The sequence below is a fragment of the Pholcus phalangioides genome, unplaced genomic scaffold, assembly GCF_987345545.1.
Source record: "Pholcus phalangioides strain wild (caught in Gottingen) unplaced genomic scaffold, Ppha-v1.0 ptg000001l_1, whole genome shotgun sequence".
NCBI lineage: Eukaryota > Metazoa > Arthropoda > Arachnida > Araneae > Pholcidae > Pholcus > Pholcus phalangioides.
In genome coordinates, this window is record NW_028301594.1 from 18,759,753 (window position 1) to 18,787,230 (window position 27,478).

The 27,478-nt window shown below is 38.6% G+C and overlaps 1 protein-coding gene across 2 annotated transcripts in view; it reads right to left on the reverse strand.

The window, feature by feature from the left end:
* The window catches only part of LOC149090014 (meckelin), a 29,679-nt gene extending 20,693 nt beyond the window's left edge, over window positions 1–8,986 (reverse strand). The window contains exons 1-10 of one of the 2 annotated variants that reach the window (XR_016192572.1): window positions 8,652–8,932; window positions 6,141–6,229; window positions 4,509–4,605; window positions 2,853–2,922; window positions 2,660–2,723; window positions 2,495–2,563; window positions 1,986–2,051; window positions 1,413–1,558; window positions 1,048–1,135; window positions 616–702 (exon numbers count right to left, since the gene is read on the reverse strand). Coding sequence is in view for 1 of the 2 variants with exons in the window: in XM_089231935.1 (XP_089088061.1) it covers window positions 616–702; window positions 1,048–1,135; window positions 1,413–1,558; window positions 1,986–2,051; window positions 2,495–2,563; window positions 2,660–2,723; window positions 2,853–2,922; window positions 4,509–4,605; window positions 6,141–6,229; window positions 8,652–8,850 (975 nt within the window). In the remaining variant the exon portion in view is untranslated. Of the gene's footprint in view, window positions 1–615; window positions 703–1,047; window positions 1,136–1,412; window positions 1,559–1,985; window positions 2,052–2,494; window positions 2,564–2,659; window positions 2,724–2,852; window positions 2,923–4,508; window positions 4,606–6,140; window positions 6,230–8,651 lie in introns of both variants that reach the window. The other variant, XM_089231935.1, reaches the window with a different exon arrangement.
* Between the last annotated feature and the right edge of the window lie 18,492 nt (window positions 8,987–27,478).

Sequence of the window (27,478 nt, forward strand, 5' to 3'; positions counted from 1 at the left end):
TTTGAATTTCTCCAAAATTTCATTGAGAATTTGTTCTTTTTGATTCAAATCTAAAAATATCAGCTTCCACTTCAACATTTTCGAAAGAAAAAGTTTATGCACAATCAAGATTTGTTCTGATGTTTGAGCACTGCATTCAATTGCAACTAAGCTGAAAGGGTGATACTGATGTGACCAGTAGTGCAACAAAAGATTTGCTAACACTGGTGACTAAGTCAATTGTCAATGGTCAATATATCTATAATACTGGAGATGGAAAGGTGGGGGAGGGGGGGAAGAAAAAGTAAAATCTTGGGGGGGGGGGAATTATGTACACCTTTAATTCTTCACTAGTATTCTTATCACACCAAAAAACTTTGAGTAAAGGAAAAATCTTAACACTAAAATAATATTGAAGGTTCTGCAACTTTAGCAGATGTTTGAGTTTGCAGAGTTTGACTTATCACAAATTGACAGTATATGCTTATAAAATGGCCAATACTGCAGCTGATTCCATTCAATACAAATTGTTTTATGTCAACTGGATGAAATACATGTTTTCACATACAGCAGTATTAGCAGGGTTACATTGTACATTTTGCACATAATTGCACAGTATGGAAAAAAAAAACTCACTTGTAGTTCTTGACTAGCCAAAAGGGACATTTTCAAGATTTTCCCATTTGCGCTATACTTAATGATCACAAACTGAAGCTCAGAAATCTAAAATATAAAACAAAATTCACATGAAGTTATCTTCTCGCACAACTGTAATATAATTATGGCAATAATCACTCTCCACACCTTGTGATTTATTTTTTAAAAATTTCCATCATCCTTAAACAGATAAATTTCCAAACTTTTCTCAATAACACAAAATGTTTAAAATTAATAATAAAATTAATTTGAGATAAATTAAGTTATAAATACACGTTTCTCATATTTAAAATTGCTTTCATGCCAAACTGAAATGTATACAGTTATAAAATATCTTCCGAAACAAGATGCACCGAAAATCAAATGAGATTGATATTTTATGAACCATCATATCAGCTTGTATATACTTACATTTGTATTTAATTTCGTAGAATATACATTGGGAACATTATTTTTATAGAGCACTGTGTTGGCATCTTCAGAATACCATAACCAGAGACTGTAAAAGAGATTTTAATAACTGTAAAAATCCTGAAATTGAATTCACCATAAACAGTTTAGGTTCAAAATATTAATAAAAAAAAGTTTTTAAAAAATATAACTGGTTCAATCTACATCAGAAATTGAAAACATTTCCACAGTAAATGACTTTCACACTAGTAACATCTATAGAAAATTTCAGCCATTTATGTAAAATTAAATAAAGTTAGTAAAAATAAAAAACTATTTATAATAAACAGTTGCTTTTTACTATTAACATTCTGAGTGAGACTCACCCAGAAGAATTGCATTCTTTTTCTTGCTCTCGAGCCAGCAACATAAACTCTGAACAAGCATCAGCACTAAATCGACTGTCCAACTTATAGAGCAAAAGAACACATAGGTTCGCAAGAGTTTGGCAAGCTGTGGTATTCAAGTGTTTCTGATGATATAGATAATACAAAACAACTTCAGTTAGTCAAAAAAGAGGGACAATTCATTCGAAAGGAATGACTTCAGATACATGCAAGTTTTATGATAAGAGCAAGTGCTGAAATTTATAAACTCTTTCTTTACGTTCTTTCTGGAACTCATGTCAAGCATTAGTTTAAATGGCTTGAGAAAAAAATTCATGTGTATTATAATGATATTACACATTAAATTCAAGGTCAACATTTTCTATTGATGACCAAAAATAAAAAATTTTAAATGAATCAATGTTTTAATAGGAATTACGTATAAATGTTGTAAAATATTACAAGATCAAAAATACATGATTTATATGTGATTTATAAACATACACATGCAATACATACAAAAAAAATAAGGCAATTGAAGCTAAGAATTTCAGTTTAAAAAAATTGGTTCACCTGGCAGTTGTGATGTATGGCATTATAGTGTTCAACGAAGTAGGCTGATCGTACACTAACACCATTCTATAATTGAGTAAAAACAAATTAAAAAATAAGATTACATATATTTATATGAATAACACTTTCACAAACTCTATGGTAATGAATAAAAATCCTTCATGAAACAATGCTACAGGATCAAATGTTGAGGCCAATACAATCACATACAGCATCAATGTTACATGATTTCAAAAATGATGAATTGCTTATTCACCTTATTTTATTTGGTATAACATATATTTCCTTTATATGGTGTAACCTGTGTATAATGATACTGTAACAATAAACTTGCCTATAATGATATTTTCTTTGGTCCCGACACTATTCCTATTCAATAGGAAATAGTGAAAATCTCAAACTATCTACAATGATAACATGTCTGTAATTTTTTTTCCAGGTCCCTACAATACCATTACAGAAAGGTTTTACAGTAAAAATACTCAAGCTCAAATCACATAAATTATTACCTCATATTTCACTGTGAAAAGAGAAGGCTTATTCCTGACAACAGGCAAACAATGTCCTCCTGAAAGAGTCTGGAACATAATATATATTATTATTATAATATTACTGATTATTTTATTTTGGTTAGCAAAAGTGACATGTCATCATTGAATTAGGGAAAATATTACCAAATTTGATGGACAGTCACATTTTCTTTCTACCGGGTCATGTTCACCAGAACAATTCGAGCAACTGAAAAGAAATATTTTAAAAAACCTTTATCATAAGTTTCTGGCTTACTTTTAATGAGTGAATATTTAAAAAACAGTAACTATCACATGAAACATGAAAACAAATCATGAGCAATAGACATATATATACCTCAGAATTTGTTTGGAAGGAACTGTCTTGGATTTACAAGTAAGACACATCTGCTTCTCACCATCTTCAACTGTGATAAAAAAAAAAGGAATAAAAAATTACGTGAAAAACATCAGTCGAACTGAAGCAAAAATGAAATTAAAAGTTCAACTCAACATTTTTATATACAAAAAAAGTCTGTTATATTTTTTCTGTACATCAAAATTCAAAATACATAACTTAAAATTATCAGTCAATAGATTAAATAAGAAATTTTTATTGATCATTTAAATTTTCTTAGTGAGTTCATTATCATATTTAAACCTTTCAGCAGCAAGCCTGATACATCTCGTCAAGCTCAATCTGCTTTATTTCTATCACACTGAGATATTCCGTCGTCTAAAAACGCAATGAAAAGCTGCTTTACAATATAAAATTTTATCCCTTCCCCCTCCAACCAATCAACTGCTACTGGGCAAGATCAGCTCTTGTTATACATGTTATCAGTTAAGTAAGTCATATTAGTTAAGTTTTGGTTATATAAGGAGCAAGAGAAAGAAATATAAGCTCAGCAAAAATAGTATATAAAAGATTTTTTCTCCCAAAAAAAGTATTTCTCTTCCTATAGAAAGCAGTGCACGTCATGGCAGGTGTTTATGTATCATATTAAGGGGAATAAAAAATGGGTGGATAAATTTACTTGCTGAAAGAGAAAAGCAGTTATCTGCTCCAAATTAAGAGGCAAGTTTCGAAGGTTTCACAATTTTAAATGTGGCAGTTATAATGTGGATCAGGAAAATTTTAAAAACTGCTTGAACGGTTAAGAAGTTTTATTTCTAGAGTCCTGATTTTTCTTCCCAATATTAAAGCATTTCAAGTTTAGCATGTTGATATTGTCTGTGACCATGATCTATCAAGTGGAATTCACTGTATATCTTTTCCATAATAAGAGAAAAGCTTCTGTTGTAAACATTTTCATTTTACTGCACAAGAGAATTTCAAGCTGCAAGGAATTCAAGAAAAACTTTCCCCCATGAAAAAACTACATTTATGATGAAAACACAAAACTGCAAAAATACACACAGTAAAATATTTTACGGCTAATTTTTTCAATAAAAATTTGTATAAAATATGCACTATGTAGTATAACAATAAATTTCATGAGGATATCTGCTCCAACAGTGCTTTAATAAGAAAGTAATGTAAATAAACAACTAGGAAAAATGCACAGAAATGGAAAAAAATTGTGTGCAATAAAATGTTCAGAAAATTCTTGCACGAAAATTCAAAGTAGGAATATACAAAAATTGAAAAATGCAACTTTTTTGAGTTTCAATACACTTTTTTTTTAAATTTCTTGAAGGCTTGAAAGTGGAAAATAAGCATAGACATGGTTACCAGCAAAATCTGCTTTATCATTTCCCTGACCAAACTGCCTGAAGAAACTAATATAATCCAAAATCAGAACAAAATCTTAACCCTACAAGAGTTTCCCCCCTTCATAGAATTTTTTCTCTGACTTTTATCAAATATTTGCGTATTTCCTCGAGTTTTTGCCAAATATTTTGCATTTCCCTTACCTTTTCCTGCCCCTTTTTTATTTTAACGATTTCTCAGGTCAATGGAAACCCTGAGAGAGCAAATATTAGAAAGAAGGGTTTTAAAAAAATTACATACCTACGAGACCTTCACATGGCTGACAAGAGCCAATAGTTTCATTATACGGATTCTCTTCACCACATGACAAACAGCTGAGACTATCAAGTGATGGCACCTGGGAAGAAGAATATTATATAGCTCATATCTACTAACAACTGAAAAAGGGAAAAACTTTCATTTGATAATTATAAAGAAGGAAAAGGATGGAATTATATGTTTCACAGAAATTTCAGCAGCATGGTGGCAGGAAAGAACATTCAGATGAAGGTTTATATGCACAAAGGCCTACCCATTGCAATTCCTTGATTAAACAACCAAATCATAAATGGGTTTTTTTATGAGTTGAATGGTGTTATTATTCTGGATCCAACTAGTAGCACTAATGATATAGAAATTCTCATTGACAAGTGGCTTAGGTTTTTCTGAACATTCTTCAACGGTGGTGAAAAAATAAAATAGAATGCCTGGTTTCATTCTAGAAAAGGTCTCTTCGTGTTCTCCTGAAGTGATCCTTCCACTTTTCAGGGACTTAGTTTGTCCTGGACTCGAGTATGCTGTCAGGTTTTGGAGATCATACTTACAGAGGGACACTTGGCCGAAGGGGTGCAGAGAAGAGCCACACATGCTCTTGATGACACACAGGACTTAAAATATGGAGAGAGACTTCATTTTTTGAAAATTTGACATTGGAAAAGTGCAGATATTAGGGTATACGATTGAAATGTTTAAAAATTTCAACGAGATGGATAAAAAAGATCATGAGTTACTAATACATCATCAATCAACTGCTTCGACAAGGGGACACCAGTATCAATTGGTAGAGGATAATTCTAGGTTGTGGTGTCGCAGGAAGTCTTTCCTCTAATAGGGTTGCAAATAAACGGAATAGCTTATCTCCAGGGTTCATGAATTCTAACACAATTGACAAGGTTAAAAAGAAATATGATAAACATATTGGGATAAATCAAGAAGGTATCCATACTTAGATGAGACAATCATAATATTTTTTATGGCTAGTTTATTTATATTTTATCATAATTATTGGTTTTTCATTGCTCTTATTGGGTTGCTGTATTTTTGATACAGTTTAGATATATATTCAAAATTTTAATTGCCTGTATAAAAATATTGAGCACATATTTTTATGGGCATCTTTTTTTTAACCACCTCGTTGGGCATTTTATCTATTGTGACCTTTGTATATATATTTGTGTTTGTAAACAAATTGCTGAATAGCGCATACAGTTCTGAGAAAAATACTGTGCGGAAGTTGACCAACATTTTTTTTTTCACAGGAATCAGTCATTGAAGCTGAAAATCAACACCATGGATATTGTGATATTACACAAGAAAAATCATGCAATCAACATTATTTTTTGAAAATCAGGAACAAAATATGTCAATTGCAAACATTGATTTTTTTTCTGCTTTGAATTTCTAAATTCAAGTGTACAAACAATTGAAAGAAAAAATTACTTAATTACAATTACTAAATTAGACTATTGTACAGAAATTACCCAATATCTTTGTGTAGTTTCAATACTGCAAAAATAGGTTACACCCCTTTTTTGGAGAGTGCATGTTCTGAAAATGTAAAAATACATATAAGACGGACACTAAAAACTTTTATCACTAAAAGAATAGGCTTACCTTGTTCACCGGACATGCTGAGCAAATGATGTCATGTGGTCCTTTCTTCTCTTTCTGATAATATTGTGGCTTGCAAACACAAATTGTTCCTGGAAGAAAATATACCTGATTATTTTATTCCATTTAGATCACATATTAATCAAATGATGCTATATTCAAATACTGTACATAAAGTTTGAAATTTTCAACTCATTTCACTATTTATTCTTATTGATGTTCTGCTGATTAAAAAAACTGTATGTGTCTATTGATTTTCGTAGCCCCACCAACCGGCACGATCGCAAGCTTTTCATCCTATTTATTTTATTGATCAAAAATGAATTAAATGCTTTAGTTTTTTAAATTAATTGTAAGGTCCAGATACTGAATTTACCTACACTTGGTTGACACTTCTGATTGTGGGGGTGTAAATACTTTATAGGCCTCATAACATTATCAGGGTTGGACTTCCTGTATGCTCCCAGGGGCAGGTTAGGTGAACGTTATGACTTATGAGGAATGGAAAAATTGAAAAAAAATAAATTATGCACCAGCCAAGTAGGGTAATTTAAATCTTTTTTTTTTAAATCATTGATTTAAATCACAAAATTTGCATTCCATTTTTTCTTTTATTTAACTCCAATGATTTTGGAGTAAAAATTGCCTAGAATGGCATGCATGTTATTGAAATGCTGTAAGTTGTGGATTAAAAGAAATATAGATCTGGTAAATACAGACCAGTATTTACAGGGGCTATAGCCCAGGGCAGCAAATTTGAGAAATGAGTGGTCAAGAAAATTGGTAGGGTGGGAAAAGGGTGGCAAAATTTGTATAGATAACAGGCAGTAAAACCATAAATAGGTCTATGCCTACAGAGCGAGGGACTAGGTCAATGAGTAACAAAGCCGCTGTGGTGGTCAGTGACGGACTCGTATCGTTAAGGCCAACAAGCTCAAATCCCACCGGCAATACAGCTGTGGTCGGCTGAAGATGGTTTTCTGTGGCTACCAACTTCGAGGCACGAATGCGAGCCAATCTCCCCATTAAAAAGTCTCACCACAGAGAGCAACAGACCTACAAATACTCAATCATTACACTTCACTCACTTCCCTCCTGAAATATAGATGGCAGCACTGAAAAATCAAACACACCTCCGCTCCAACTGTTAGGTACACTCACTTACACTTCCAGCACAACTCACTAAGTAGTAAATTGCCCATGGCGATAGACCTGAGTTGTGCTCAGGTCGAAAGAAATAAAAGTGAATGACAAAACAACTGAGAGAGAGCTTAGAAGCATATAAGCGATCAAAGGAGTGACCTAGAGTGTTTGTGTGCAAGGATTGAATGGCCAAAACAGTGTCCAAGCATGCAAGTGACCAAAACAGAACAAGCATGTAAGTGACCAAAACAGAACAAGCATGTAAGTGACCAAAACAGAACAAGCATGTAAGTGACCAAAACAGAACAAGCATGTAAGTGACCAAAACAGAACAAGCATGTAAGTGACCAAAACAGAACAAGCATGTAAGTGACCAAAACAGAACAAGCATGTAAGTGACCAAAACAGTACAAGCATGTCAATGGCTGAAAGAGTGACCAAAACAGTACAAGCATGTCAATGGCTGAAAGAGTGACCCAGAGCATGTGCAAGAATATTAATGACCAAAACTGTGCAAGCATCTGAATGACTGAAACAGTGTGCAAGTGTGTGGATGACTGAACCAGCGTGTAAGCATGTTGATAACTGAACCAGTGTGCAAGCATGTGAATGGCCAAAACACGGGAGTAACCAAAAGAGCATACAAGCACGGGAGTTACCAAAAAAGCATACAAACACGCAAGTGACCAGAAGAGTACACAAGCATGTGAGTCACCAAAAAAGGACTTAGGGACACAGGCAGGGTTATAGGATAGGGCCGTGAATTTGAGGAATCGGTGGTCAAGAAAATTAAACTACAGAAAGAGAAGGGCAGAAAAATTTGTGTAGCCTACAGGCGGTAAAACCATTAATCCGCCTTATATAAAAATCATTTATCGATGCGAATAGTTTTTTTTTCCCCAACTACAAGGCATGACATATTTATTTTCTTGGGGAAAACAAGCATATTGTCATCATTTCTAGTATGTGTTCATATGATAAAAAATAAACATTTTTGGACAATAAAAATTGTTTTTCAAGGTACAATTTTCAAGCAAAAATGAGAATTCGTTAAATTATGTTAACCGCATTTAGAATTGTTTTTCAAACCATTCAAAATGTGAAAAAAAAAAATTGATTGAATTCACGCACTGGAAACAAGAACTAAATCTTTTGCAAGTGATAAGAAAACTTTTTATTTTCGCGACACGAATAAGAAAAATGGGAAAAAAGTCCTTTTTTTAAAAAAAGAAAAAAAAGATCAACAATATTTCCAATGTCAACAAGTTCATTAACCCAAGGGTTAACTATTACGTAACAATAAAGTCGGAGAGAGAGAAAAGGGGTATTTCGCAATACCTGAACCAGATATAACCGGTTATACAGACTTACCGCCTTTTCTGGGTTGTTGGAGAGACTCTTGCCCATCTCTCTTGCTACTCGCACCACAGCGCTTACATTTGAGGCATACCGAATCGAAATATTCGTCCCCTCGGCACAAATTCGGTCGAATGTAAGGGATAGGGAACGCCCCGAACGAGAAATAAATCAGGTTGAAGGAAAAAATCACAAAAAACGCCGTTCCAACCATTTTTCCACACTTCCAGCGACTGTTTGGATGACGGCCATGCTAGTTTTTTTCACACTAACGCCATCTGTGAAACAGCTGTTTAGTAAACAATAGCACGTGCTAAAAGGGTGTGCTGCTGCTGCTGCAGCAGTCGGTTCTGCGTGGTACGTGTGGTGGGGGGATTTAACGGCGGGCGCATCGAGCTTGTAATATAAGCTCATGGCCAAGGTTGTAGCGAGAGGGAGGGACTTGAGGGGTCTCCCCCCCCCCCCCCGAAATGTGAGAAAATGACTGGGAAAAGATGGCCAAATCTATTGTTCGACCATTTTGGTCCCCACCCCCCCGAAATGCAAGTGGTTTCCCCCTCCGAACGAAATTTCTGGCAACGGGCCTGCTCACGGCCCTCACAAAGGTGGAGCTGTGACAGTGCCACGACACAATTACCGTCACTTTTTCCTTTTTTTTCATGTGAGAAATTCATTATAGAAAGGCCCGTGAAAAGTCTGGCTTGGGGGGGGCAGGGCCGTCTTAAAAACATCATGGCCCTGGGCTAAGTGATTTTACTGAGGTCCTACCAGACATGCATACTAACCCTCGAAAATTTCTACTAGATCTCATTTTTGTGAGGCCGCTCTTTTATTGAGCCCCCCCCCCCCCCGAACCGTGCCCGAGTCGGCCCATGCGTTAAGACGGCAATGGCTTAGGGTCCACCAAAGATCCTAGCCTAGAGGCCCAGCTTCAAGATATGCGGGTCATGTATAAGCTCGATGGGCGGGCGCGCCCTGGACCCCCGACTTCTCAAGGGTCCCGGGAAACCCCCAACTTTACATTTTTTCTAATTCAAGGGGCCTAATATTTCCTTCTGCACCCGGGGCCTCAACCGATCTCGATCCATTTCGTAGCAGCATCCCGCCCCCCGGACTAGTGGCCATTTATGAAAATAACGGGGGCGGGACAGTGACAGGTAAACAAATTCCGGTGTGGGGGGGGGGGGGATCCGGCATCCAGAAATTCATGCGTTCCAGCGTAATTTGTACCGGAATGCTGAAAAATATTTACGCAAAAAGTATATATACATTTATATGTTTAAAAACACAATGTAAATGTAAATTAGCACAAAAATTGATGAAAATTTTGAGCTTATCAGAGAAATAATTCCAAAACTAATGAGAAAAACATTTTCCAAAACTAATGAGAAAAACATTTTCCAAAACTAATGAGAAAAACATTTTCCAAAACTAATGAGAAAAACATTTTCCAAAACGAATGAGAAAAACATTTTCCAAAACTAATGAGAAAAACATTTTCCAAAACGAATGAGAAAAACATTTTCCAAAACCAAATGAAAAAAATTTTACAAAACTAAATGAAAGAAATAATTCCAAAACTAGTGAAAATTCTGCGAAAAAAAAAAAATCCCTATCAACAGAATTTGTTACTTGTTGCCAACAATGTTAGAAAAAATCAAAAACATTATTGAACAACAATGCTTTCTTTAATGACCTTGAGCAAGGTCAACGTTCAACAATGTTATGATGAACTTGAACTACCTTTGTTTACTGTATGACAATGACTTCAGAAATTTTCCAGGTGCAACAATTATCTTCCCCAACAATGAAATGATTGAAACAATGTATATAGATAGAAAATATGTGCACGAGACATTAATAAACCCTTCTATCTCTTGAACGGAAATAGAGAAAGCAATCGAAAGTGTAATAAACTAAACATATATTTTATATCGCGTGGGTATACGCGAGTACTGTGTAAGTGGTCCGCTGGATCATCTTCATACAATACCATTGCCAGAGGCACCGACATGAAGAAAACATTGGGAGGCCTGAAAGTTGCTGGTCATCCCGTATATAGTATACGGGACTTAGAGTATGTGCAGGAGAGGGTACATTACATTGCTTTTTCCTTAATTGATAGAGGGCTCAACCCCCTTACAAAATTTATTAGGGGACTCAAATGACCTCAGCCCCTAGGTTCTAGCGCCTATGACAATTTCATGTATGACACATTTTGTGCTGTTGAAATTGTAATTTATTCAATTTTTTTGTGATATGCAAATTCTAAAAAAAAAAAGAATTGGATTTTATAGGAGGGTGGGGTCAAATTGACCTTCTGACGCAACAGGGGATCAGCGGTGCATTGATCTTTAGTACAACGGGTCCGTGACATTAATAAGGTTGGGAAACACTGCTCTAAGGGGGACCCACAATTATTTTCTCTATGGGCTTCGCGTCTGGTGTGGGTAGTGATGGATCTTGCGTACGCCCCTGGTTTTTCTGAATGTATTTACTCTATGTCTATTAGAAAAAGCTGGAAGCTTCACTTTTGAAATTTTGATGAATTGCCCAGCAGTCGCAAATTTTCTGCGGCTGTGGTACTTGAGTGGTCATAGTGACACGAGAGAGAACTGACATCGATAGGACCCGGGTTCGAACCCCACCATCGACACAGTGGTGGTCGGCTGCAAGTGGTTTTCTTTTGGTCCCAGCTTCGAGACACGAAAGTGAGCTGATCTCCCCTATAAAAAGTCTCGCCACAGAGAGCAACAGGCCTACAATTGTATAATTAATCATTCAACTTCACGCATTGTTATAAAAATTGATGGCAGATGGGGCAGCACTACTCATAACAAACATTACACATTAAAAAGCTTCACGTTAGGTTCACAACACGTACTAATTCGTTAGAAATTTCGCAGAGGAATATGGAAGAGGTGCATGAGTAGTTTAGTAGTAGTCGTAAATTTTGCGTTTTTCGTTGGGAATTTTTACAAGCCTTGTGAAAAGCTTGTCCCACGATACTGTTAAGATGGCCTTGGCCTAACCAAAATTTTATGGAGTCCGTTTGGTATGAACTGAGACGTATAAGCTAAGCTGTGAGCCAGCCAGGCTACTAGTACAACGACCAAAATATGTGCCAGAAATAACCTCCATTCCGTTTAAAAAATGGCTTAATATTCCGATGCAAACGATTCAGAAATTTGTGGAAATTGTTCCTGCGTTCTTGAGAGAGAGGTGTCTGTCGAGATCGCATTAAACATTGAAGGACCGGCCACACCCCGCTTTCCGATGTGTCCAGTACTTCAATGTCGATCGCAGTAAAGGTGGGTCCACCGCCCTTTTTAATTTCTGTTGTATGGTCCGGTAATCTGGAACACATCGAGATTTTCGTACACCATGATTAAGTAGTGCATACATGTAGATGCACAGGATCGCAGCCAGAAAATAAAAATTACCCTCCCTTTGCCCGGGGCCAATACCTCCCAGATAGCTTAGACGTAGTATCTAGGAGGTATTGCTGAGGCCAGCGTTCATTTCGACACCTCCCTCCCACCCTCCTCGTAATTTGTGAACGAAAAGCGAAAAGCAGTAAACTAGTAAAATCGATTCGCCCTTCCTGATCCGGAGAGCCAATCACCCTCTCCCCTCGCCTTCTCCTGTAGGTACACTGCTATTAATATCATCGTGCTTATTTACGTTCACAATTCGTTCATTAAAATCGATTCATGAGCCATCTTTGGTTGCAGTGTTTGTTTGTGTGTCATTTAATTAATTTATGTCCCTTTGTCTATTGTTTCTAATTTTTTTTCGAGCCCTTCCTTTTGCTTCGTTCCCTTTGTAGTCACTTCATTATATATAATGCTTTGTTTCTCGGTAAGATGCCGATTATTATTATGCAATCTTTTTGGTAATATTTGAACTGCACATGTTTTAACTTACAATGCACAAGTCATTATGGAGAGACTAATTCTCAAGCTTAATGAGGATCGTACCTTTATTCGAATTGTTTATCATGATTGATTATGACATACATTCCCGGACTAGGGCGTAAGTCATGGCAACTATACAAATGTATGTTTTCCATGCGATGATGCGGGACCAGCATGCTACTTAGCCGGTCCTAGAAATTCTGGCGCCTGAGGCGAATGATATTTTCCCGCCCTCGAGATACGACTATATGAAAACCTCTATTACCTTGAGATACAGAGGTTCCCAAATTGTTGGTCACGAACCCCCTTGGGGATGGCGGGTAACGTTGATGATTTAAGATGTCATGAGAGAATTTCCTGAATAGAAAATGTTCTGATGAGAGTAAATATATCCAAATGAATATAATGATTCTTCTTCAAAGGCGGAGAGTGGTCCCATAGTGGGTGACCCTGTTTACATTTTTTCCTATGGATTTTGGAAAAAGGCCTGCCCCTCAAAAGGTGAATTGACCTAATAGCACATATACAGGGTGATTCAGAAAAGATGAGAAAAACTTTAAGAGGTGGTAGCACACTCAAAAACAAAAATAAATGAAATAAAAATAGCAATTTTCGCCCCAGTTGGCGTTTTTGTATGAAGAGATGGTGTTGTAGTTAAGGGAGGTAGTTAAGCTACGACTCCACTCAGCGCTTCACGCTACTAATGCGTGTTACAAGGAATTGAAAAGTGTGTGTTTGGTGTATTGATTAGCGCACTTGCCCGGTATGCAAGGGGACTAGCGTTCGATTCCCGGAGGAGACAAATAGCTTTTCTTTCCAAATATCAGTTTCGGCATTAACATCCAGAATTTCAATTTCTCAGGCCGAAAAAATACCATCTCTTCGTATTGTACTGTATAATTGTTTTCAATATTTCCTAGAAGGCATACTTTTGCTTATGAAATTTTATTTTTACAGATTATTGGTGAGGAGTAAAAGTGCCCAAGAAAGGCGCCATTTTTTCATAGTTTACAAAATATGGCCGTTTAGTGTCTGAGAATGCTTCCATGTACACAGAGCTTTTTTGTTGCGCAGAAAAAAATTCCCTATACCGTATAAGTCAGCATTTTGCCATTCCGCACAGATATCGAAATTCTCTGAGCAAAGGAAAAAAAAAGTTGGATGACACATTTCCTGTACGAATAAAAGTTTTCCTTTCTCTGCAGAGCTCATCATGCCCCCCACATCCTGTAGCTAGTAAACCCCCCCCCCCCGCCCCCGAGACTGAGATCTTTGGTTGGTTGGGGGCCTTCTCTATAGTGTGAATTATAGTGTGAAAAAAAAGGACTTGTCTCTCTCGGCCCTCCGTGCTCACGGTGGCAATGGCTAGAGCCCTGCCAGCCTTACCCTTGTGGCGGTCACGGTGCTCACTTAAATCATTGAAGATAGGTGCTTGATTTCATACTCAGAAGACAACTCAAGATTAACATCCTATGCTTCAACGATTAGCATCATGATTATTTCAGTTAAAGCTGTGGCGGTGCTGTCGGCAAGAGTGCGTAGGTGTTGGCGCATTCCAATATTATAAATCTGCCAACACATCGTTTTCGTGAGCGCGCCTTCCCTTTACCTCTCATTATTCGCTGTTTTGAGAGAGAAGGCTTTCGTTTCTTGCAAAGTCAAAAGATGCAATTTTCTATGAGTCCGTTTATTCTTGTTTCGTATATGTGTAACGTACCATGTGTTTCTTCGAATTAATAAACTTTCATATTTATCCGTTCTCTGGAATTTAAGTATATTTCGTAGTCAGATTTACGCTATCTATGGCCAAGTCACTACTTGAATTGAAGTGTCAGCACATCACTTTCTACATTAGTGATACATCTACAAAGGCATATGTCAGAGTTCTTGTACGGGTGCTTTTCTTCTGGTGATGATTATAATCAAAGCTTTTGATTCGTGGATATGCCTCCCAATAGGCTGATAGGGCTCCAACCTCGTGAATCCCAACCATGAGTTCAACCAGGCACAGCAAGGAGACCCATGACCCCACATCCCGCAGTAGGGCCCTAGGCTGAGGTCTTTGGTGAAACACCCATGTCGGACTCTTCACGGGCCACTCTATTATGAATTTGTAGTGTCAAAAAGAAAAATAGAATCATCTCATGAGAATCATTTTTCCCTGCTAGACCCACCCTGTTGTGGAAGCCGTGCAGGAGTCTCATTTGAATAGGAGCTTCCACGATAAGATATCAGACAATGACTTAATAAATATGGAAATTAAGAGGTGGTGCCTAAGCCCTCTTTCATTTTGTCTTGGCGCTATGATGTTGAATCAGCAGTAGGGACCGGATCCACTTTTTATTGGATAAACATTTAAAAATTCATTTGAGTTCTGTAGAACACCCTTATAATTGCCAAGGGTTCGGCGAGAAACTTTACATTGGAAACCCCTGAAATAGGGAACCGATATAAGCACACAGAAAGGGGCAGTTCGAATATTCCGAAGCCGAAGCAGCACCACACTATAGATTCTTCTAGTATGGTGTTGGCTGAAGGAGACATTTGTCAGAAGATGAACAAGGAATCCAAACTTGTGCTGAGAAATTCGACTAAAGAAAGAAAAGTCAATAGAAAAAAAGAACCTAATTTTTTTCACAAACCAGCTTCTCTGGAGATAGGTGGCACTTTTGAAAGTGCAAGGAAAGGAAATTTGAAAATATATATAAATTTTTCAAAAAAACCTAAATTCAGCATTTTTTAAAAAATACTTTCCTCATTAGTCAATTGCTAAATCCGATCTATTAAGATCTATTCTAATGTTTCCCGCAGATACGCTAAATAACTAGAGCCTACTTTCTTGCAAAATGTAATCATTTGTATTTTTTGAATAATAATTTAATATGATTATCAAGTGCACAATATATTAATTTTACGATTTTCTTTGACTGAAAAGATTCTTCTCACGGTGAAATTTAATTCCCGCAGAACATCCGACACCACATAATCAATTTTATATAATAGCTTCCGCTTATAACGTTCTTCAGGGCCGAAACTTCGAAGAGGGAAGGCAGTTGGTTATCCGCGTGCTGAACCGGGGGGGGGGGGCGTAAATTTCACCGTTATACTACCAGCGAACATTACATGGGATTTCAAGATGCTAACCAAGCATCTGGTTCTGGCACTGCTCTTAGAACCTTTATCCGCTTAGTACGACTAATTTTCGTGGTCCCATCTTTCACTAATACCCATTAATATTTACCTTTTAAGACGTTTATCCGCTTGCAGTCTTTCATGATGGTTTTCGGAAAAGCGATATAAGCGGGATCCACTTATAATGTTTAATGTACTTATTTATTTGCACCTGAAAGATTTCCAATTATAAAGGCGTATCAAAGCGTAAATCAGTGATTCCCAACGTGGTCGTTAACGACCCTTGGAGGCGGTGGAATGATCCAGGGGGGCGGTAGAAGCTACGGGAATAGCATAGGATCCTATGGGTTAGATTGCGTTGTGGGCGATGTGAGAAAAAATTTTCTGAAAAAGGAGGCAATGGGACACAATAAAGGTTGGGAAACTATGCTTTAAATTATTAAATGGGGTCGAGGCCTATATTTTCATAGATATTATAGAGAGGCTATGTTCAAATGCTCACCTGCAGCAGGGCTCTTAAGCTAGGTTTTTTTTGGAGGGGGAGGGGGCTTCGCTGAGATTATTCACATTTTTAGGCCTCACTATAGTGAATTTGTAGTGCCGGGAGTGTAAGTGTGTGTACATAACAGTCTGAGTGTTTATCCAGTGTTGCAGCTGATTTTCTGTCATATATATTTCAGAAGTGAAGGGAGTGGAGTGTAATGACTGAATACTTGTACTGTTTGAATGCCTGCTGCTCTCTGTGGTGAGACTTTTTAACGGGGACATCGGCTCGCATTTGCGCCTCTAAGTTGGGAATCACATAGAAAACCAACTTCAGCCGACCACCACTATGGTAACGGTGGATTACAAACCCACGAGTCCGTCACTATGACCACTCGATCACCATAGCGGCCCATGAAACCCCTGAAAAATCTCGGACCCCTTAGAGCTTTCGAAGAAAACTTTCTGGTTACTGACTCTCAAAGCTGTGTTGTTTGTTTAGAATTTTAATGAGATATATTCGTTTAAAAAAAATCCAGACCACTAGAATGGCTAACCTAGAGAGCACACAAGCATGTGAGTGACCGAAGAATGACCTGGTGAGCGAGGGACGAAAACAGTGACCTAAAGGGTGTGAAAGCACGCAGGACCGTCTTAAGAGCATCATGGGCCCGCCCCCCGGGCCAAGTGGTTTTTCTGAGGCCCTACCTGGTAAATTCTAGAAAATTTCAACCGAATCTGATTTTTGTGAGGTCCCTCTTCTCTTGAGGTCCCAGGATCGAGCCCGGGTGGCCCATGCGTTAAGACGGCACTGAAAGCACGTGAACGCTCGAAAGAGCGACCTACTGAGGAAGATTTATGGTGGGGGGACTAAGCGGGCTATTATCCAGAGCGTGAAATTTGGTGGAATGAGTATAATAAAGAAAACTAGACTAGAATGGCTGAAGGGTGCAAAATTTGTATAGCCCACAAGTAACAAAAATATAAATCCGCCTCCGGAGGAGGTCCAATAACATTATGTGTACCTTGTTAATCGCTCCGATTTCCGCGTGGAAAAAATAGACATTTGTTAAAGCGACACCTGCTATTAGTGATCGCACCTGACCTAACTATCCTGGAGGCCCCTAAGCAACCGAGAAGGCCTTCCTGGCCGTGATTGGCGGGCAAATGCGTTAAAACGCCTTGGGTTAATTTAGTAAAGAATCAGGCTATATATCGTTCTCCTTCAATATAGAAAATGAGTGAGGCAACACTCAATGCTCTTGATCAGCGGTTCTCAACCGGTGCTCCGCGGAGCCCTTGGGGCTCCTTGTGCACTCTCTAAGGGCTCAGCGGCCGCTTGAGGAAAATAAAAAAAACAGTAAAATTAAAAAAAAAAGACTTATAAATATTTTCAAATAGTAAAAATAAATCAGCAACTTTGATGAATAATTAAGAAATGGGCCTACAGGGCTCCGCCATAGAATTCTTTTACTAAAAAGTTCTCCGCGAGTCAAAAAAGGGTTGAGAACCGCTGCTCTTGATAATGAAAAAGAAACCCTTCCGTTTAAAAGCACCGGAGGTGCGGTTCTGTTTTGATCGGAAAACAATTGTTGTTAATACTGTTTTGGTCTAGTAGCGCCACCTCTTGTAAATAAGTAAGAAGCATAGCCTTAAATGTGTGCGCATTTGTTCTCATGTCCAAGGTTAAGCATTTCTGATAACCATGATCAACGCTTTCTCTTGCATATTGAGTACGTAAATAATAAATAATAGCGTTACGCATTAGAACCCCTGTTGTCATCTATGAAATTTAAAAAATACTAAACATCAGCTTCGTTAAAACACTTGCTGCAGCTGAGCTGAATAATTAAAGTTTTCGTTTTCGGTGGTACCAAGGATCCTTTACATTTTCGAGATAGTGGACACATTCTCTATAATTTCACCTGCGAGACTTACTTCAATGCACAACATGCTATCTTTTATGCAATATGGCGAATTTTTTTTCTGCGCAGCATGCACACGGAAGCATTCTGAGCAGTGTTCGCCAATACGTGTCTAGATGAGTGATTCGGGAATCAAAATTCAATTTTACTCCCCCAAATGTTTTTGGTGAGTAAAAATACTCTTTCAAATTTTAGGTAATTTTTTTTTTATTACAGCTATTTCTCAGTTTAAAAAAATACTCCTCATTTTAATAAAATATTGCCCCTTAAAACTTTGGAAAGAAGTATAATTACCCTTGAATTGTTTTTTTTTTCCTTCTTTTTCGGATAACACTGATTTTCAGTCTTTCTTAGACTCTAAACGTCCATATTTTCTAAGCACTATATGTAAAAACGGGGTCTTTCTTAGTTGATTTTGTCTATTGCCAACAAACGGGTAAAAATAAAATTTTGTCAGCCAAAATGTGCCTTCTAGAAAATAACTATACAGTACAGGATGTATTACATTGAGAAACATCATTAAACTAGAACCCCCTTCTGCCACCTATCAGATAAAAAATACAACTGTTATGATTAAGATTGGTGACGAGTTTTTAATTTATATCAACCAAATGAAAAAACGATATAATAATAACATTAATAAATATTTTTTAAGCAATAATATGAATTGTTTTTTTAGGTTCGTTACAAAATTTTAACGCTTAATATTTATGTGTAGTAAAACTACGTTAGTAATACTAGAAATATAATGTTCTTGTGTTGCTCAGTCATTGCTCTCTTATTTCAGATTCTTCGTAATCTCTTTTCAGTTACAGGTCGTAGTGTAACGGAACTTTTTAAACTTGCACGTGGCTCCGGCGTGGACTTATTCGTGTGAATAAACAGCCTTGATGAGGCTCGAGCTCCCGTGGAAAAGATTCGACTTTCTGATCTTTCCTATTTTCTCTTCTTTTTTCTATTTCGGCCACCAGGATAGGCCAATCTTAATTTCTAAACTTTCTCAATATCCTAATTCACTGAATTCTTTCAAGCGCCATACTATATGGCACATCAGTAAAGGTAAGTTGTGGCTTACAATCTTACAGGCGTAAACATGAAGGTCTGTCCCATCCGTCTGCCCGCTCCTGGTCAGGCCACTAGCGATTTCGAAGCCTTGAGCAAGCTAGCGAAACTCGCTCTTGAACATGACGATATACGTCAGATATACCAAAAACGTCTAATGTCGTTCTTGGGACTTAGCTGACTATGACAATCGTCTTCTTCTTGTTGAGGACAAATGTAGCGTTGCTACAAATTTCAGCACCGTTATGGCACACTATGAGGATTACTTAGCTGATGAGACTAATACTTCTAACTTAGATGAACTCCTCAAGTATTCTGTTTGTTTCTTTCTCGAAATCGATGAGGCCCCCTGTAAGCACACGCTTGCATCCAAATTCAAGGCCCAGGAAAATTCCCCGGTATCATCGCCGCTCATTAGCAAGTCTTCTCTTAGAAGTGCAAAGAAGGTTAAAAAGAAACACAATAAGTCGCAGGATTCTGTCCCAAAGTTGGTTTCTCATTCTCAATCTGTCCCAGATGACGACAGTAATATCCCCTCTGCTTCCAATGAAGCCCCTTGTGAGGTGCTGTCACAAAGTGAGGATGAAGATGGGAATCGTAGAATACAACAATCGGACCAAGGCGGCAGTAGTACGGTACTACAGGATCTCATTAGCTCAGAGGATAAGGGTAATGAAGATGATATAGCTAATGAAGATATTGATCTTACCGGTTTTCAGAAGGTGACCCACACTAAGAAAAAAGACAATATCCCTCCTGTCATGTTGAATAAATGGACGGGTTGGCATGAGCACTATCCTAAGATCGTTGATATGTGCAAGCACAAACCCGAGGTTAAATCGGGTGCTAATAAGATGTCAATTAAATTCTTTCACACTGATGATTTTCGTAACTGTACAAAGCTCTTTAATGAGCTTGGTTTTGAGTATCATACTTTCCAGGTGGACGTTGAACGTCCACTAAGAGTGGTTATCAGAGGGCTTCCAGTAAACATGGAAGTTACTAGCATACAAACGGCTCTTATTAGTGAGGGTCATGATGTTGGGAAAGTAAGCCCAATGAGACACTTCAGAACCAAGAGATTCATGCCCCTGTTCATAATTGAAACGGGAAAAGGAAATAGTGGAATATATAAAATCAAGGAGTTGATGGGGCTTCCAGTCACAATTGAGAAACTTAGGGGTGGCCCTGGAAAATTAATGTGCAGAAAATGTCAGAGGTTTGGCCATTCGGCCCAGACCTGTTTTAATTCTGCAGTCTGTGGCATTTGCGCACAAAAACACAGGGTTCAAGATTGCCCCCAACACACGAACAAAGCGCATAAAAACAAGTGTTCTCGTTGTGGTCTGGAACACAGAAGCTCATTTCAAGGATGTCCGAAGTGGCCCTGGCCTAAACCTAAGACCCTCTCTTTCACTCCTTCGGGTGAAAACGCACCTCAAGTAGAAAAAGAGGTTAATCTCATAGACTTCCAAGATAAAAACAAGGAAACAAACACTCAGCCCAGGGTAAGTTTTTCCGATGTGGCTCAGCCTAAAAAGGTGGTAAACAAAATCCACAAATTTGTGGGAGCGCTGAAGAAACGTCCTATCCCTCATACTTTGAGTGGGGAACATGCTTCAACAATGACCTCAACAACAGAGGCCCAGGACCCACTGGTCCCATCACTGATCGATGTAGAATCACAAGGGCCGTCGAAAAAGGTTGTTGAGAGGAACGAGGACACTATTGAGCATGACGCAAATGACATTGCTACTGCTCTAACAACCATCACAAATACCACCTTCCAAAAGCTTAAGGATACCACTGAAGAGAAAGATAAGCTCGCAGTTATCTGGCAGAGCTTTATAGAGGTTATCCTATTGGCCAAGAAAATCTAATTCACTTATCACTTTCTGCTTTTTGCGAATATCAAACACTAATACGATAGCAATTAGTAACACCACTTTTACAACGGCTCCTAAGCCTTTTAGAATCATCAGCTGGAATGCTGACGGAATCCACAATAACCGCCATGAATTGCGTGAAACTATTGATGAATTTGACCCGGATGCGGTTCTCATACAAGAATCGTGGCTTTCACCGGCACGCAACTTCAAAGTCCATACATATGAATGCCATAGGCTTGACCGCCCCAACCTACCTGGAGGGGGTGTCCTTATTCTTATCAAGAGGAATTTTCATATTGAGACAGTTGATCTTCCTACATCCACAACTTGTGAGGCCATCGCTATTAGGGTACATCACCCAAATCAACAACCGATGGTAATCTGTTCCTTCTACAAGCCACCACGATATCGACTCGATATCACCTTAGTAAAAGCGATATTTAGAAGTAACGGTAATAAACCCATATTTGTAGCTGGTGATTTCAACTCTAAAAGCCAACTTTTCAATAGCAACACAACAAATCAGGATGGTAGGATGCTCGCAAATTTTTGTCATTCAAATATGATTGATGTTCATGCGCCGCAATCATCTACACATTACCCCTACAACCTTCAGCATAGGCCAGACGTACTTGACTTTGGTTTGACAAAAAACCTTCTACACGGAGTCACCATTGAGGTACTCAGTGCTCTCGGATCTGACCATAATTCGGTACTATTCGAGATTGACAGTGGTATCACTTATGAAATTCCATACATGCTTCGTACAGATTGGACCAACGTCCGTACAACACTGGAAAATGAATCGGTCATTGAGATCAGTAGTTTGACAAAAGAGAGCATTGATATAGCAGCAGAAAAAATTACTGAGGTAATTCAAAATGCCGTAAATAATTCGACAAGGCGTATTAAGCCTTTTAAAAATTATGGCATCCCTGAGGAGTTGAAGTGTAAAATTAACTTCAAAAATCAACTCCGAAGACGAGTACAGCGTACGAGAGATCCCAATCTCCGTAACATGCTGAACCGTATATCCAGAAAAATAAGAAACAGCCTCAAGGAATATCACTCTCAGAAGTGGAATGATTTTCTTGATGCGGCTGATGTATCGGATGGGTCTCTCTGGAAATTAATTAGAATTTGTAAGCCCAGAGCCATCAACATCAACAGAATACATGGTACAAATGGTCTTGTATACACTGATGAAGAGATAGCGGAGTCATTCGCTAATACATATGAAGACCAGTTTTCACCAAATAGTAACCAACCGCCTATTGTAGAAACACACTTTGAACAGGTGGTTAACAACTTTCTACAAAACAACCAGCCACATAACATCGTAACGGCTGCTCCCACTGATCGTGAGGAGATCCTCGAGATAATTAAAGGACTTAAAGAAAAAAAGGCCCCTGGGTTTGATAATATTACTAACACAGCTTTGAAAATACTTCCATATAATATTATCGCCACATTAGTAAACATCTTTAATGGTATGTTAAAAATTTGTCATTTTCCGTATAGCTGGAAACATGCCATTATTAAAGTCATTCCAAAAACTAGGGAGATAAGTCTATTTGCGAATGATTTTCGCCCGATCAGCTTGCTTCCGGGATTGTCCAAGATTTTTGAACGAGTTTTTAAGGCGAGATTATCTTTGTATCTCGAGGATAACAGCTTTATCCGAGATGAACAACATGCCTTTCGTAGCGGACATTCTTGTGTAACACAACTGGTCCGTGTTGTGGAGTACATACAGGATGCTTTCATCCACAAGGATTATGTAGCATGTTTTGATTCAGACATACAGAAGGCCTTCGATAAGGTTAAGCACTCAACACTGATTGCCATTATGATACTTAGAAGGTTTCCTTCCCACTTTATACATATGGTTCACAGCTACCTCAGGGATAGGACATTTCAGGTCCGTATCAAAAACGCCCTCTCCACCAGACGTCCACTAAAGGCATCTATTTGTCAAGGGTCGGTAATTGGCCCAATACTCTTCAATATTTTTATTAACGATTTTCCTGCTCCACAAAGAGGAATTTTAGCTTCTTATGCTGACGACTCGAAAATCCTTATGGCATCTAGGGACCCTCAGCAAGCTCTGAGGAACTTGCAAGAAATGGTCCGAAGGGTCGAGATCTGGTGTCAGCTACATGCAGTGGTCTTAAACGAGGGTAAATGCAACTTTATATGGTTTGCAAGGAGACAACTCCCTCCGAACACCACTATCACAGTGGGGCAGACCATATTACAACCCAAGTCTCAGACAAAATATCTTGGTGTTATTTTGGATAAAAAGCTCAGTTTCAAAGCTCACATTCATGAGGCAAAAGTTCGAGCCGCTAAGGCTGCAGGACTTCTAAACAGAGTCTGTTACACACGCTCTGCACTTAGCCTCAAAAACAAAACCATTATGTACAAGTCAGTCATTAGACCAATTATGTGCTATGCAGCACCATGCTTTTCCACAGCGAAACCCTCTGTCATCAAACAATTACAAGTGCAGCAAAATAAAATACTTCGGCGATATACCGGGGCACAATGGTATATCAGAAATCTTGACATAATGAAGGATTTGAACATTGAAACCATACATGACTACTTAGTCAAACTATGTAGAGGATATTTCGATAGAGCTGAAACATCAGAATATCAGCACATAAGAGACATCTCGCCTTATCCTGCGGTAGAGGTGTTGAGGTTTCTTCGACCTAAGAACATACTGGCTTGATATGGCCCAATGAATTGGTTTAGTTTTGTAAAAAGTGTAAATAGTTCTAATTCTCTCTTCATTGATTGGAAGCATAGTGTTGCATATATACTGAACGCCTACCAATATTTATCGCATTTAATCTTGTATCCACGTGTAATCATATATATTGTATTCACGCCATTTATTAGAATGAACATATATATACTCTTTTGTAACCATTAGGTGCGGTATTCCACTTTTTTGTCAATTATTTGCTGAGATAATTGACTGATTTTGTAATTGTGTATAAAATGCGTTCTTGAATTTTGATACTTCACCTCCTTCGGACATAGCTCTACAAATTTCAAATTTCTGTGATAAGTAAGCCACAACTTACCGAATTCATTTTTTCTAATATGATCTGAATTAATTTGACGTATACTGACTCTCTGAGTAGGGCTATAAACTGAGCATGGGCTATAAATTTTATTATCTTTTATTGACACGCCTCTTATACACTTACACTCACACACTCAACTATCACATACAAACAGCTTTTTAACTTCTTCATCCAGCTCGTACGGAGCAGCATCAAACAGGGAAGCTTATGGGAGTCTTAAAGACTCGGTACGCCCAGAGAAAATGTATCTACCTCAGTCAGTCAGTCAGTCAGTTCTTGTGTTTCCCCCCATAAACCCGCTTGATAAGTGTGGTAGAATTATTTTCTAGAAGGCACATTTTTTGGCTGACAAAATTTTATTTTTACCCGTTTGTTGGTAATAGTCAACAGTAACTAAGAAAGACACTTTTTTCACGGTGTTTACAAAATATGGAAGTTTTTAGAGTCTAAGAAGGACCGAAAATCAGTGTGAAAAAAAAAATTGTAATTTCACTCCTTTTCAAAGTTTTAAGGGGCAATATTTTATAAATAGAAGGGTATTTTAAAAAAAACTGAGAAATAGCTCTAATAAAAAAAATTACTTGAAAGAGTATTTTTATTCCAGAAAAACATTTGGAGGAGTAAAATTGAATTTTGATTCCTGGATCGCGCATCTAGATTCGCATTGGCAAACACCGCTTATAATGCTTCTCTGTGTACACAAAGATTTTGCTGCGTGGAAAAAAATTTCACCATATTTTGTATAAAAAGTAGCATGTTATTTTTTCATTCCGCAAAGATATCGAATTTCTATTCACAGGAGAAACGGCAATCTGTGCTGGTGAAATTAAAGAGAACGTGTCCCTATCTGGAAGAAAACAAATAGGGAGCGTTTCATGGAGGAATAAGAATTTTTCTTACCCTGCGAGCATCTCTACGAGCTCATCCTGCACCACCCTCCCCATCCTGAAGCCAGGTCGAGACCTTTTGTGGAGGGGGGGATTGGGCTGCTCTATAGTGAATTCCTACCATTGTAGGGTCAGGGTGCTCACTTGAACCATTGATGGTTGATTTCGTACTCAGGAGAGATATTCTCGGACTGAAATGAACACCCTATGATTCAATGATTAGCATCATGATCATTTCAGTTGAAGCACGTCAGAGTTCTTGTACGGGAGCTCTTATTCGGGTGATGGATACAATCAAAACTCTTGATCCGTGAATATGCCTCCCAATAGACTGACAGGGCTCGAACCTCGTGAGTTTCAACCTTGAGTTCGATCAGGCGCAGCATGGAGACCCATGACCACCGCGTCCTGCAGTAGGGCCCGTAGCCTGAGATCTTTGGTAGGTCCCCCGAGGTTACACTCTTCACGGGCCCCTCTATTATGAAGTTATAGTGTGAAAACAAAAATGATGAGAGAATTATCTAGGGCCGCCAGTGCCGTCTTAACACACGGGCCCCACCAGGGCATGGCCTGGGAAGCCTCAAGAGGAGGCGAGGGACTTCACAAAAAAGGGGAAGTGGTTGAAGTTTCCGAGTATTTTCCCGGTGGTGCCTCAAAAACATCACTTGTCCCGGGAGCCCGTGATGACTATTAAGACAGCTTTAATTAATTTAATTAATTTTTTTCATTAGAGCTATTAAGACAGCCCTGCGGGCCCCCTGGGGTGGAGTCCTGCTAGCCCAACCCCTTTGTAGGGGCCCATGCGAGGATTTCTGATATGTTGAGATGGCAGTAGTGAACACACTTTTTTTTGGGAAATAAGCAAAAATTTGTTTGAGAGCTCTCATTATCATCAAGAGTTCCGCAGAACAGCCTTATAGCTATCAGGGGTTCCGCATGAAACTCTACGTTCGAAGAAATATGGTTTTTCGAACAACTATCGAGTTCATATATGAAACTCACCGTATTTGCCCGAGAAAAATACGTGAAATTGGGCTTCGAAATACGGTCATGGGAAAATACGGCCAAAAATAATGACAAAAGTAAGCAAAGTGGCCAACTCGTGTTAAAATCATAGGAAAGTTGCCAATCGAGGAAAAAGAAGCACCACTTCAAATCATAGGCAGAAATAGACTTGGAAGTCTGGGGGGGGGGGGCACGATGATGATAATGATGCCAATTCATATATACATTAGATCAGTCGACTCCACTTTTGACGCTAGGAGGGCAATCCCCTCACCCCCCCCCCCCCGGTATCTCCTCCCATGCTTCAAATTGCATAGAATTTAAAAGAAAAAGACAAATATGTGGAAATATAAGTCGTAATTATCGTAATGTAATTTTTGAGTTGGGAAGAAATCGTTGATTTGAAGAATAGAAGTCAAGTTTACTTCGTTGAAAATACGTGCGAAACAGAGCATGGCCCCACCCGGGCACGGCCCGGGGCCCTCAAGAGAAGAGGGGCCTCACAAAAATGAGATCGTTTGTAATTTTAAAGAATTCATCTGGTAGGGCCTCAGAAAAACCACTTGGCCCGGGGGCCCATGATGCTCTTAAGACGGCCCTGCATGCCCCCCCCCCCATAGGGGGGGCTCTAGCTTCGGGGCCCGGGACGATTATCATTTTTTTTTGCTTTTATACAAATACCACGCAACAACAGGCAAATTGCCCAACGAGGTGGCTGACTTAAGAACATCACGGATCCCGAGCCATTTTTTGGAGGCCGTACCTACTACTACTACACCGCACATGCACCCCCTCCGCGGAACCCCTCAACGAATCGGTACATGCGGGAATGTGCGTGTACGTGTAGTGAAACCTGACGTGAAGTTTTTTGTTGCTCTGTAATGCTTGTTATGTGTAGTGCTGCCATCTGCCACCAGTTTCTCTAACTATGAGTGAAGTGTTATGATTGAAAGATAAATCGTTGTAGGACTGTTGGTCTCTGTGGCGAGACTTTTTAACGGGGAGATCGGCTCGAATTTGCGCCTTGAAGTTGGGAACCACAGAAAACCAACTTCAGCCGACCACCACTGTGGGGTTCGAACCCGGATCCTCGCATCGTGAGTCCGTCACTATAACCACTCGACCACCACAGCGGGTCGAGTATTTCACGCTATAAATTAACTATAGAAGGGGCCCGTTAAAAGTCTGACCGAGGGTCCCCGCAAAACATCCCAGCCTATAGACCCCACTACAGGATGTGGGGGGGGGGGGTCATGAAATAGAGACATTTTTGCAAAAAAGTCGGGACAGACAGTAAAACAGAAAAAATCCGGGACTGTACCGGCAAATCTTAGTTGTATGGGCACAGATATCTAAGACTGATAAACTATAGTCATTTTTAGAACTCATCTATTCGACTGTTTATGAATGATTAATCAAGTCAATCAATGTCAGTTACGGTCGT